Source organism: Primulina huaijiensis, chromosome 2, assembly GCF_012295235.1.
Source record: "Primulina huaijiensis isolate GDHJ02 chromosome 2, ASM1229523v2, whole genome shotgun sequence".
NCBI classification, from domain to species: Eukaryota; Viridiplantae; Streptophyta; class Magnoliopsida; order Lamiales; family Gesneriaceae; genus Primulina; species Primulina huaijiensis.
The window spans coordinates 26,877,470-26,891,745 of NC_133307.1; the positions used below are offsets into that span (position 1 = coordinate 26,877,470).

The 14,276-nt window shown below is 33.3% G+C and overlaps 2 protein-coding genes across 2 annotated transcripts; both read left to right on the plus strand.

Moving 5' to 3' along the window:
* Positions 1 to 3,897: 3,897 nt before the first annotated feature.
* On the plus strand, positions 3,898 to 7,308 carry LOC140971131 (cysteine-rich receptor-like protein kinase 15). The gene is made up of 7 exons (XM_073433222.1): positions 3,898 to 4,845; positions 5,095 to 5,229; positions 5,318 to 5,439; positions 5,545 to 5,755; positions 5,842 to 6,079; positions 6,344 to 6,494; positions 6,762 to 7,308. The coding sequence occupies exons 1-7, from the start codon at positions 4,047 to 4,049 to the stop codon at positions 7,128 to 7,130; spliced, it is 2,025 nt and encodes a 674-aa protein (XP_073289323.1). The 5' UTR covers positions 3,898 to 4,046; the 3' UTR covers positions 7,131 to 7,308.
* A 3,366-nt stretch (positions 7,309 to 10,674) lies between these two features.
* LOC140971132 (cysteine-rich receptor-like protein kinase 15) lies at positions 10,675 to 13,970 on the plus strand. Its single transcript, XM_073433223.1, has 7 exons — positions 10,675 to 11,514; positions 11,764 to 11,898; positions 11,987 to 12,108; positions 12,214 to 12,424; positions 12,611 to 12,848; positions 13,130 to 13,280; positions 13,505 to 13,970. The coding sequence occupies exons 1-7, from the start codon at positions 10,716 to 10,718 to the stop codon at positions 13,871 to 13,873; spliced, it is 2,025 nt and encodes a 674-aa protein (XP_073289324.1). The 5' UTR covers positions 10,675 to 10,715; the 3' UTR covers positions 13,874 to 13,970.
* The last annotated feature ends 306 nt before the right edge of the window (positions 13,971 to 14,276 follow it).

Genomic DNA, 14,276 nt, shown 5'->3' on the forward strand with positions numbered 1-14,276 from the left:
TCATCAAAAATTCTAGCTAGGTCGGTTTACAATCTAGCTATAACAACAGAGTGCATATATACAAAAAAAAGGCAAAAATTTGTGTGAGACGATCTCACGGGTCGTAGTTTGTGAGACGAATCTTTTATTTGGGTCATCCATGAAAAAGTATTACTTTTTATTGTGAATATAGGTAGGGTTGACCCTTCTCACAGATAAAGATTCGTAAGACCGTCTCACAGAAGACCTACTCCAAAAAAAAATACAAACAACATCAAAATAAGGATACTATTGTACTTTGGTATTTAAAACAGGGAGTCGCAACGTAAAGCTACAGTCATTATGGAAAGATTTTGCCTTCTTTTTTTATGAAAGAAAGCGAAAAGATAACATAATTTTTCAAAGAGTTGCTCGGATCTTGAATCTTATTGAAAGCCTCGGTGATAACATTCCTAATAAGAATGTGATTGATCGAAGATTCACAGGAGTTTACCGCTCAAATTATATCACTGTGTTGCAGTCAATGAAAAGCAACACACCATGATTTCGGCGTAGTATGTTTTATGTTGCATTTCAAAATTTGTAATGGTCGGGGGATCTGGATTCTCTCCCAGTTGGGCCTCGATCGGTATTGGTTTTGGGTTCATCTGTTTTTAAATTTCAAGGAGAATTTTTATTTTTTTCCGCGAAATTCATCGATTTGAGTTTTTTACACTAAATTTTCAGAGTTTTGTTTTAATGCAATATTAAATTTTAATTTTCGGCTACTATGGTTCAATTGTTGAGGTGACACCCCGAAAATGTTAATACGACGTCGAAAAATGCTAACGTAACATCGAAAATTGCTAATCTATCAGATGTCAGGTTAACAAAACTATCAAAACTAAAATTTGAAAATTTAATAGATCAAAACTCAAAATTGGACAATATTTTACCAATTTAAAGATATGACCGATATTAAAAAAATTATATATATGTTTGGAGTTTGAACCGACGGGCACCTTTTTTCTTTAATTTATCTTCTTCTCCAATAATTTTCAAAAAGCCTTACAAAATTGACGGGAGTTATAAAAGGACTATTATTAATTAAAAAAAATCAGAAACATTACTCGGCTGTCTTTGTAAACTTTAGTTTCAATATTATATTATTCACTTCCGACCCCGCTAGACTTAATTTGGATTGACTTGGAGAAATTAATGGCCACATATTTTTTCCAAATAGCCTTTATTATCGTACGTACTAGATTTTGTTACGTTCGCGACACGCTGCTTGAGATGGCGCCATATAACAACCATGGATCGGAATGTGTTGACCCGTACGTGGAATTGGTGTGGTTCAATTTGCACCAATAGATCGGAACGTGTTACACAAAAAGGATTCAAAATTTTCATTAGTTTAGAAGTAAAGCTCATCCCATGAAAACTCAAAATTTTTGAAAAACACTTTAAAAGATCCAAATAATCAAACACACATTTAAAGAAAAGCAAGCGAATGCATGTTTTTTTTTTTTTTTAAAATTATAAGACGCATCGTAATTTGTCCTTGTTTACTCCTGTCTGTGTCATGATTGCGGTCCAATTCATTAAATCACAATCCATTTTTGTCATGAAACACACGGATACCATGAAATTTTCGTCTTTATATACTTTAGTCTCATTCATTTAATCACAATATATCTCAAGAACCACTACTAGTCAATCGTAGACTTGTGGATTGACTTGGAGCGGTAATTAACCACATTTGGTCAATGCAACTTTATATAATTAAATCTATTTATAGGGTACTAAGAGATTAAATTAATTTGTATAAGAAGTTAACTATGTTTTATTGAAAATAATTAGCCTCCAAAAAAGTTCATTTGTGTTTGCAGCATAATTTTCAATTTCATTAAAAAAATCATTTGAGATAAAAAGGGTTCAAACAAGTGAAGCTGTTATGTGAGTTTTTTGAGCTGGTTCTAGTGTTATTTAATTTGTATTTAAAATTAATGAACTCGAACTAAGCTAGAACGTACATCCCCAAGTATATTTTTCAAATCGAACTGGCTTTCAATTTTTTATAATTATTTTTTATATAATATAACTACGTACACCAACTGAAGAGTTTGAAACCATGTTCTAAAATTTGTTTAACAAGGCTAGGCAATAAAGTTTAAAACAAACGAATATAGCTTGAACCCTAACATAAAATTGAGCCAAACTCGAGTCAAAATAAGTGATTTAGCTGAACCCATTTTGAGTTTGATCTCAAATATTACCAAAAAATAGAATTCGCAACTAAAAAATGGACCATTGGGTTAACCGTTTTTCTAAAGCAAAGTTAGATACGAAATAGTTGTTATATGAATCTATTGTACAGTCTGCCCTGCACGAACCTTGGCTCGAGACGTGATAGAATGATATCAAGGTGATTGTGATACCCCATCTCACATCTGATTATTAGTAATATTTAAATTAGTTAATAAAGGCTTACAATGTACTTTTTATAACAACGATGGGTTAACGATTTTTTAAAATCGATGATGGATACAAAGTATGAGCTTATTGTGTAGTCATGTTTGCGTGGACCTGAGTCCGAAACATGACATAATAGAATCAAAGACGTAAACTATCTACTTAAAGGTAAAATATATGATTTTTCAAAACTATGTGTGTTTTTTTTAAAAAAAGGTAGGCATAAAACCCTTGTGTGAGAATAGCTTAAGTATGTCTGATTTTTTAAAACACTTTAAAAGATCTCGAATAATCAAAACAGAGTTTAAAAAAAAAATAAAGAATAAAGAAAGCAAGTGAATGCATGTACGTATTTTAAAGGTGTTTTGAAATGGTCAATTGTAAGAAAATTGCTCCCTAACATCCACGTCCTTGTTTCTTCGTCCCGACTTGGGGTCCAACTCCACCGAGTAGCGTGGAATGGTACGCATATAAATTTATAATAATCCAATTCATGGTCTCCAGTCAATGGTGGAAAATTATAACATTGGCCCTTTTGGCCCACATCTAACTTTTCCCACCTTTGTTTTAAATTTGATTTTGTTTTCACTTTCCCGAATATAACATTAATGATTTGGCTGTTACTTTATCTCCTTCCATTATTCTCACTTTATGGCTGCCCCATATATAATACATGTTAATTGCAGACCTTGAATTTGTTATTCAATGGGCATAATTTTCAATTTTTGAATTGTCTAACTTTCTCTTTTAATTTATTTGTGTATGTTCTTAAAATCAGTACGTGGAGATGTTTTTGTATAAGAAATTATCTTGGAAATATAAATGTGAGTTACCGATTTATCCATTAATAGATGATATGTAGTTTTATATGTGAATGATTATGATTTTTTAATTTTCTACAAGAAATTATTGTGGCACGGTCAGAAATGGAAGCGATGATGTTTTTTTATTCTACTGATTTCTCTATGGATAGTTAAGAGATTTTATCTATCACAAAAAAGAAAATTATTTTTTGTCATATAACTTACAATTTTTTTTTCTATTTTTTGTTGTTGGTGGTCATTTCACGGTTGTATTCCACTAATTAGCATTTTTTTAAATTTTAATTATCTCTAACTAACTGGTTGTCGTGATATCGGACTCTTCAACAATGTACGGCGTGACGCCAACAAGTTTTTGTGCAACATCAATGTATTCACTTTTCAAGGCTTAGTTTTGTACAATAACTTTTAATTTCCTACTATTTTGTTCTGATTACTTACGTGGAATTAAAAATGATCACGTGACACCGAAAACTGTCGATATAACATCGAAATTTGCTGAATGTCATATGTCATGTTACTAATTGGACCAAAATAAATGAAAATAAGAAGTTAATGTACCGAAATAAAAATTTTGAAAACTTAATGTACCGGTATCGAAATTGAGAGTTATTTTCCAATAAATACATGAGATGTCTAGTTTTTAACACAGATACGTCCTCATATTCTTCATATCATCTTTCAACTCATGCTGCAATGTTTTGTATTATATTTTTTCGAAATCTAATTTATTCAAGACACTCCGATTAATGAGTCTTGGATAACATAGTTGAAGCTATCAATCACGTCGTCATGATTTCTAAATTATTGCAGCTCGCCTCCATTTTCTTGATTCTCGCAAACCTTTTAGTCCATGGAGGGGCGCAGGGGCTATGCTTCAACAACGGTAATTACACGAGTAATAGCACGTATGAGATTAACCTCAACACCCTCCTCTCTTCTTTATCTACAAACGTCGATTACAATGGATTCTACAACGCCTCGACGGGGCAAAACCTGGACACAGTATATGCCTACGTCCTTTGTCGAGGGGACGTTCAGCCCCAAACATGTAGTACATGTATCCAAAATGCCGCCACTGAAATAGTAAAGTCTTGCCCATACCAAAAACAGGCAGTTTGGTTGGATGAATTTTGCACGATACGGTACTCTGATGAAGCCATGTACGGAATCATGCAGCCTAACCCAACGTATATATGGTGGAATTCAGGGAATGCTTCGAGACCTAACGAATTCATGGCGGATGTTAGAAAGCTACTGGATAATCTTCGTGACAAGGCTGCTGGCGGCGGTTCTTTATGGAAAGTGGCATCAGGGAATACAAGTTCTATAAATTCTCAGAATATTTTTTCATTGGTTCAGTGTACCCCGGATTTGTCTCCGGACAGTTGCAGCGCTTGTTTAAGGGAGGCTGTGGATCTTCCAACTCAATGCAACAACAAGAAAGGGTGTAGAGTTCTAAAGCCTAGCTGCAATATTCGTTATGAGGTTGCGTCATTTTACAATGAAACCAGGCTTCAAGAAATACAGGCGCTTATAACACCACCGTCGTCTTCACTACCGCCAGGTCCGTCGTCGCCGACAACGCCAGGTAATGGACGATAATGTGTTATGGACATTTATATTTTTGATCTTGTATATTTATCTCATTGCGATTTTGATCATTTATATTGTTTAATTTTGGTTTTATTTGATTATATATATATAATTTTTATTTTTAATTTTTTTGCAATTTAAGTTATTTTTTTGGATATGGCGCTGCCAAAGACCATAAATAATATACATATTCAGGACTTAATTTCTGGGAAAGGTAAACTTTTTCAAATTCATGAATTTACAGGAACAAAAGGCCATAGTAAAGTTCAAACCATCATCATCGTTGTCGTTTCAATCGTTGTATGTCTATTAGTAGCTGTAGTTGCTTTCATCCTTTTGATAAAGAGAACAAAGAAGAAGCAGATGGAACAACTCGAAAGTAAGTATTTTCTCATCGCGCGTTTACCAAACTTAACCTCCAGGCTTTAAGCAACAAACTCGCTAAAACACCCCATTTCAATTTGAAGCTACACCCGACATCAATGTAGCTGAATCTCTACAATACGATTTTCACGAAATCAAAGCTGCAACACAGGATTTCTCAAATGATAACAAGATAGGGCAAGGTGGATTTGGGGCCGTCTACAAGGTAAGCAGATGCATCAGTTCCATTTAAAAACATTGTGGCATGTTGCATCGATTGAATGTTTCAGTGATACGGATAGAGTTTGAATATGTTAAGATTTAATAACAGGGAAAACTTTCGAATGGCCGAGAAATTGCTGTAAAACGATTGTCCGTGGATTCGGGCCAAGGTGACGTGGAATTCAAGAATGAAGTCTTACTAGTGGCCAAGCTACAACACCGGAATCTTGTTAGACTCTTGGGTTTCTCCATGGAAGGGAAAGAGAGACTTCTTATCTATGAGTTCGTTGAGAATACAAGCCTCGATAGATTCATATTCGGTAATCTTTTTTGTTATAGTAATTATTTCACCACTTTTGAGCTCACATGTTCTTCAGATTTATACATATACTCAAGTGTACTACAGACTCAATCAAGGGCAACTATTTGGATTGGGAGATGCGTTACAAAATCATTGGAGGAATTTCGAGGGGACTTCTATATTTGCACGAAGAATCTCGAATCAAAATAATTCACCGCGACCTTAAAGCTAGCAATATACTTTTAGATGGTGAAATGAACCCTAAAATTGCAGACTTTGGAATGGCGAGGTTGTTTGCCGCAGATGAAACTCAGGCCAATACCAACAGAATTGTGGGAACATAGTAAGTGTTGTTTCACTTAATGTGGGAACGTATTCAAAATCATTTTAGGATCATGAAACATGTCCTATATATGGATAGGTTTGGGAGTTAAATTAAACATGTATTTTTTTTAATAATGATTGGATAACTTTTTAAATCTTCTTATTTTGGGTGGAGTCATGAACCCTTTCTCCCTCACGGTTCGCCACCTCATGCTTCTCTATATGTTTAGTTGGTAGAATAGTCTTTCCTCACATACAGATGCTAATAACTTGCATATTGTAGTGGATATATGGCACCGGAATATGCAATGCATGGACAGTTCTCTGTTAAATCGGATGTATTTAGCTTTGGCGTACTGATCCTAGAAATCATAACCGGCCGGAAAAACAGCTCTTTTCGAAATGGAGAAGATATAGAAGACCTCTTAAGTCTGGTAAGCAAATGTACATTCGTACATGAATCTGAGTTTTTACTGAATTCAATTACCAACTTCATAATCTAGGTAGACCAACAAAGTTTTAGAGGAGAGGGTTGCTCCCCCGCTCATTTTAATTTTCCATGTATAATTGAGATAATCACATATTTTAGCCCCCTCAACTTTAGCCATTCTAATTGCACACCGTTAATCAAGAACCTCGATTTCCATATTGTTTATGATAATCTTAAATGCTTATCTGTTTAAGAGGAAAATATCTTGCAGGCATGGAAATATTGGCGCCAAGGAACAATAAAGGATATAATCGATCCTGCGTTGAGGGATAATTTGGGTTCCTTACAAGATATGTTACGCTGCATTCATATTGGTCTGTTGTGTGTGCAAGATAATCTAACAGATAGACCAACAATGGCTTCCGTCGTTCTGATGCTTAGCAGCTTTACCATATCTCTACCGGTTCCTCTGGAGCCAGTATTTTTCACTACTAGTGGTTACAATTCGAAGATCGCAATTTTTCCGGCATATGAATCAAAAGATTTTGAGTCTACCAAATCATCATCCCAAAATATGTCAGATCATTCTACTGAATCATCAAAAAATGTCATGTCCGTGACCGAGTTTCATCCTAGATGAGTTCTGAAGAATATGGTTAATGTTCGTGATTGACTAATATTGTGTCGTGTTTATCATTTTCTGTTGTAATTTATGTTATCATATGTCAATAGACCTTTTTTAATTTATTGTGATGCCTATGTAAGGTTGCAAACAAGGCAAGCTGAGTTGTGAGATTTTCGAGTTAATTTTAGTGTTATTTAATTTGTATTAAAAGAATTAAAGAACTAATTGAACTAAACTATAAGATGTTCGAGCCGAATTCAAGGTTAAATTATGTAGACGGATTTGTTATTTTAGTAATTAATTTAAAATAAAATAAACTACTTCAACTCAAGAGTACTCTGACCCATATATATTCAAATATTTGTTTAACAAGGATAAAAAAATTAAGTTGAAACCAAACAAATCTAGCTTGAATAACCCGAGTGTTAAATCGAGTCAAACTGGAGTCAAAATAATTTATCTAGCTGAAAACATTTGAGTTAAAGCTGGAATGTGACAACAAAATTGGAGTTAGAAAATAAAAAATGGACCAAATATTTTCGATGGATCACAATTCATTAAAATTCATATAAGAACAGATTATAAGGGTTGTCCTCGTGATAACTCAAAAAACCCACAAAAATTCAATGTGTAATAAAAAAAATATTGATATATTTATGCAGAAAATCAATCCTTCATTTAATAAATTAAATAATCCTATTTGAGTTTGGATTGTAGCATTTTATTTATGAAAAATCTTTGAAAATCAGATACAAGATAATTTTTATAATTGAAGATTTGAAATACATTGTTTTGGTTGAAGAAATATAATATAAAATATAAGTAAAAAAATCTAAATTGAATCTTAGATTATTGGAATTGATTATCATTTTCTCTTTTGGTTGTTGAAACGATGAATTGTAAGAAAAAATATTCCCTCTCTTTAAATAAAACAAACTACATCCAAATGATTATCACCACTTTTGATGATTGAAATATATCATAATTAATACGAAACATTATATAAATAAGTAAGAGACGGATTCGAAATTTATGATCTTGCTTCTCTAAAACAACAAAAATACATTTGAAATATATGAATTTGAGATTCATCGTTCCAAATGCAGATTTACAGTTATTACTTCGAAAAATATACAAACTTGTTAGTCCCAATGTTCATGGGTAATTTCTTGATTTTATGAAATATAAAAGGAACCAGAAACCACTTTCAGTTTGTAGCTATATAACACCAGCTTGTTATATATATGTACTTGAAAGCATAGCATGGAGTAGATTAAAAAAAGGTTGAAATTAAATGAGATTTCAAATTGCTGACTTATCATATGTGAAGTCAATAATTTGACCAAAAATACCAAAACTTAATTTTGAAAATTTAATAGATCAAAACCCAAAATTGGAGAAGTTAATTAGCGAAAAAAAAAATTTATTTTACCAATTTGAAGATACGAGAGAAAATGGAAAATACTATATATGTTTGAAGTTTGAACCGACGAGCATCTTTTTTTCTTTAATTTCCCTTCTCTAATAATTTTCAAAAAGCCTTATAAAAGGACGGGAGTTATAAATGGACTAATATTAAAAAAAAAATTATTACAGAAACATTGCTCGGTTGTCTTCGTAAAATTTAGTCTCAATACTAATCACTTCCGACCCCGATTAAGACTTTTGGATTGACTTGGAGAAATTAATGACCACATATTTTTTTCCAAATAGCCTTTATTATCATACTTAATACATTTTGTTACGTTCACGACACGTTGTTTGAGATGGCGACATATAACATGCATGGATAGGAACGTGTTGACCCGCGGGCGTAGTTGAGTTGGTCTTAAGGTTGTTCAATTTGGACCAATTAGATCGTAACGAGGATTCAAATTTTCATTAGTTTTTACTTAAGCTCATCCCAAATAATCAACACACAATTAAAGAAAACAAGTGAATGCATGTAATTTTTATTTTTTTTGAAGGGGTTTTGAATTATGATACGTATCGTAATTTGTTCTTGTTTACACCTGTCTTCGTCATATATAACTTGTGTTCCAATCCCACCGAGTTGGGTGGAAATGGTATATAATATAATCCAATTAATTCATGGTGTCGAGTCAATGGTTGAAAATTATAACATTGGCTCTAATGTTCCGATTTTCTAATATGATATNAATTGTCAATTTTACCTTGTATTTTATACATACTTCAAAAAATAAGTGGGATCTTTTTGTACAAGAAATTATCGTGGCAGGTCAGAAATGAAAGCTAGAATATTATTTTATTTTACTTATTTTTCCATTAATAGGTGATATATTTTGTCTATCATAAAGAGGAAATTAAATTTTTTGTCTAGTTATTTATATGTTTTTTTTGTCATGTGGTTGGTAAGTTCACGATTGTATTTCTCTAATTTATATATTTTTAATTTTAGTCATTTTTCAACAAAGTAATGTCGTGGTATCGAGCTCTTTAATAATATCCAACGTGACGTAGTGACGCCATCAATTTTTGGTGCAACTTCGTCATTTTAAGGTGAAATGAAATTATTTTCCGATGTCAAATCATCTCTCTAGTGATAATTAAGTGTTTTACAGGGATTGATAATTTATAAGCTTAAACAAAATGAATCTAGCTTGAGTCAAAACTTTAACTCGAGCCAAATTCGATTCCAAATTATTGAACTAGCTAAACAGTTCAAGCTCGAGTATGAAAAAACTGGGAATTTAATAAGAAAATAGGAAAAAATATTTGGTTGGAACCCACTTGACTAAATGCAAATAAAAACAATTTAAAAGTGGTCATCGTGATAACTAAAAATATCGGCAAATTTCCAATACATAATCATAAAATATCGATCTACTTTATTTATGAGGATAATCAATCCTTACTGCTTGGATTGAAGCATTTGATTTAAGAAAAACAATAACTATTCTGAGAACATTTCATGATGTATCAATTTTGTGAGATAAATCTTAAACCCAAATCATGAAAAATATTAATTTTTATGTCCAAAGTTTTATTTTTCACTGCAAAATGTATTATTTTTTTATTAGTTATGTTAGAAAATAATATCGTATAATATACGCTAATTTGAGTAAAAATTATTATTTTCATAAATAAATTGTGTAATATATGATGATCTGAGTAAAAAATATTAATTTTTATGGTATAGTAATGGATCAGATCGATTTGTCTCACGGATACAGTTGCCCATGAGAGCTACTATTTAAGAAATAGCGGATACGACACACTTTTTAAAATTCAAAGATTTGAAATGCATTGTTCTGATTCAAGAAAAATAATCTAAAATGGAGGTAGACTCTTTGAATGGCATCTCTTTAGACTCTTTGAATTGAAATGGTCAATTGTTAAGAAATTTCCTATATTGCACTCAATTGTCCTTGTACACTCCTGTCTCCATCCCTAATACTCGAGTTGAGAATGACACCCAAATGAGAATAACTCCCAAATGACCATTATGGTAATTTACTACATTTTGACTATTTTCGAGGAGATATGCAGAAAACGTCCCCATATTCTCCACATTATCATTGATGCAATATTGTGTATTATTTTTTCGAAATCTAATCTAATTTATTCAATCACATAGTCATGATTTCTAAATTATTGCAGCTCGCCTCCATTTTCTTGATTCTCGCAAACCTTTTAGTCCATGGAGGGGCGCAGGGGCTATGCTTCAACAACGGTAATTACACGAGTAATAGCACGTATGAGATTAACCTCAACACCCTCCTCTCTTCTTTATCTACAAACGTCGATTACAATGGATTCTACAACGCCTCGACGGGGCAAAACCTGGACACAGTATATGCCTACGTCCTTTGTCGAGGGGACGTTCAGCCCCAAACATGTAGTACATGTATCCAAAATGCCGCCACTGAAATAGTAAAGTCTTGCCCATACCAAAAACAGGCAGTTTGGTTGGATGAATTTTGCACGATACGGTACTCTGATGAAGCCATGTACGGAATCATGCAGCCTAACCCAACGTATATATGGTGGAATTCAGGGAATGCTTCGAGACCTAACGAATTCATGGCGGATGTTAGAAAGCTACTGGATAATCTTCGTGACAAGGCTGCTGGCGGCGGTTCTTTATGGAAAGTGGCATCAGGGAATACAAGTTCTATAAATTCTCAGAATATTTTTTCATTGGTTCAGTGTACCCCGGATTTGTCTCCGGACAGTTGCAGCGCTTGTTTAAGGGAGGCTGTGGATCTTCCAACTCAATGCAACAACAAGAAAGGGTGTAGAGTTCTAAAGCCTAGCTGCAATATTCGTTATGAGGTTGCGTCATTTTACAATGAAACCAGGCTTCAAGAAATACAGGCGCTTATAACACCACCGTCGTCTTCACTACCGCCAGGTCCGTCGTCGCCGACAACGCCAGGTAATGGACGATAATGTGTTATGGACATTTATATTTTTGATCTTGTATATTTATCTCATTGCGATTTTGATCATTTATATTGTTTAATTTTGGTTTTATTTGATTATATATATATAATTTTTATTTTTAATTTTTTTGCAATTTAAGTTATTTTTTTGGATATGGCGCTGCCAAAGACCATAAATAATATACATATTCAGGACTTAATTTCTGGGAAAGGTAAACTTTTTCAAATTCATGAATTTACAGGAACAAAAGGCCATAGTAAAGTTCAAACCATCATCATCGTTGTCGTTTCAATCGTTGTATGTCTATTAGTAGCTGTAGTTGCTTTCATCCTTTTGATAAAGAGAACAAAGAAGAAGCAGATGGAACAACTCGAAAGTAAGTATTTTCTCATCGCGCGTTTACCAAACTTAACCTCCAGGCTTTAAGCAACAAACTCGCTAAAACACCCCATTTCAATTTGAAGCTACACCCGACATCAATGTAGCTGAATCTCTACAATACGATTTTCACGAAATCAAAGCTGCAACACAGGATTTCTCAAATGATAACAAGATAGGGCAAGGTGGATTTGGGGCCGTCTACAAGGTAAGCAGATGCATCAGTTCCATTTAAAAACATTGTGGCATGTTGCATCGATTGAATGTTTCAGTGATACGGATAGAGTTTGAATATGTTAAGATTTAATAACAGGGAAAACTTTCGAATGGCCGAGAAATTGCTGTAAAACGATTGTCCGTGGATTCGGGCCAAGGTGACGTGGAATTCAAGAATGAAGTCTTACTAGTGGCGAAGCTACAACACCGGAATCTTGTTAGACTCTTGGGTTTCTCCATGGAAGGGAAAGAGAGACTTCTTATCTATGAGTTCGTTGAGAATACAAGCCTCGATAGATTCATATTTGGTAATCTTTCAGATTGCATTTGGATTTGTTCAAACAAACTAATAGATTTGTTATTTTGGAAGCTTACAAATCAAGCAGTCTAAATGCAACCTTAATGTTATATCAAGCTAATGCTAATTAATTATTTCACCACTTTTGAACTTTGTCTATTTTCATATTTATTAATATACTCAAAGTGTACTGCAGATCCAATGAAGCGCAACTATTTGGATTGGGAGACACGTTACAAGATCATAGGAGGAATTTCGAGGGGACTTCTATATTTGCACGAAGAATCTCGATTCAAAATAATTCACCGTGATCTTAAAGCTAGCAATGTACTTTTAGATGGTGAAATGAAACCTAAAATTGCAGACTTTGGAATGGCGAGGTTGTTCGCTACAGATGAAACTCAAGGCAATACCAACAGAATTGTGGGAACATAGTAAGTGTTGTTTCACTTCAAATAGGAACATATCCAAAATCATTTTAGGAGCATGAGACATGTCTTCATGGCCATTAACCGATAGGTTCGGGATATTCATTTTTTTTAAAAGAATTATTGGATAAATTTTTAAGTCTTTTTATTTTGGGTGGATTCATAGCCCTTTCACTCCCAATTGGTTCGCCACTTCTTTCCATTTATCTCATACAGGCTGCTCCATTTGTTCAGTGGATACACTAATTTTTTCTCACATACAGATACTAATAACTTACATATTGCAGTGGATATATGTCTCCGGAATATGCAATGCATGGACAGTTCTCTGTTAAATCGGACGTATTTAGCTTTGGTGTACTGATCCTGGAAATCATAACTGGCAAGAAAAATAGCTTCTTCCGAAATGGAGATAATATAGAAGATCTCTTAAGTATGGTAAGTAAATGCACATGAGTTTTCTTTATTTAGCTTTTGAATCACCAACTTCGTAGTCTAACAGATTGACGAACAAAGTTGTAGAGGAGAGAGTTTAATTCTCCCCTACTCATTTAAATTTTCCATGTATAATTGTGATAATCACATATTTTAGCCCCTCATCTTTATTCATTCTAGTTCCACACCTTGATTTCCATATCTTTTAAGTGGAAAATATCTTGCAGGCATGGAAATATTGGCGCCAAGGAACAATAAAGGATATAATCGATCCTACGTTGATGGCAAGTTTGGGTTCCTTACAAGATATGTTACGGTGCATTCATATTGGTCTGTTGTGTGTGCAAGATAATCTAACAGATCGACCAACAATGGCTTCCGTCGTTCTGATGCTTAGCAGCTTTACCATATCTCTACCGGTTCCTCTGGAGCCGGTATTTTTCACTACCAGTGGTTACGATTCGAAGATGGCAATTTTTCCGGCATATGATTCAAAAGGGTTGGAGTCGACCAAATCATCATCCCAAAATATGTCAGATCATTCTACTGAATCATCAAAAAATGTCATGTCCGTGACCGAGTTTCATCCTAGATGATTTTTGAAGAATATGATTAAATGTTACGTATTTATTGTTTTTTTTTTTGAACCGTATGTATATCATTTTGGCTTGTGATTTATTTTGTCATGTGTCAATCTTATCTATACACGTTTTTTATTGTAAAAAACCGAAGGATATATATATGATGCTGAAAAGGTAATTATTTTAATTATTTAATAGAAAAATGATTGATTAACTACATTCTTAAAAAATATTTGTTACGAAAGAAATTTCCTAGTCAATAGTCTCCTCAAAGGTTTGTGATATATTCACTTGAATGCCACTTTTGTTATATTTTAATTAATAATTAATTTTAATACAATACGTCTCACATGTTTTTATTTTGAAATCCAAAAATTGTGAATTCATAACTAAATTCGTCACACGTATTTGAATGCTA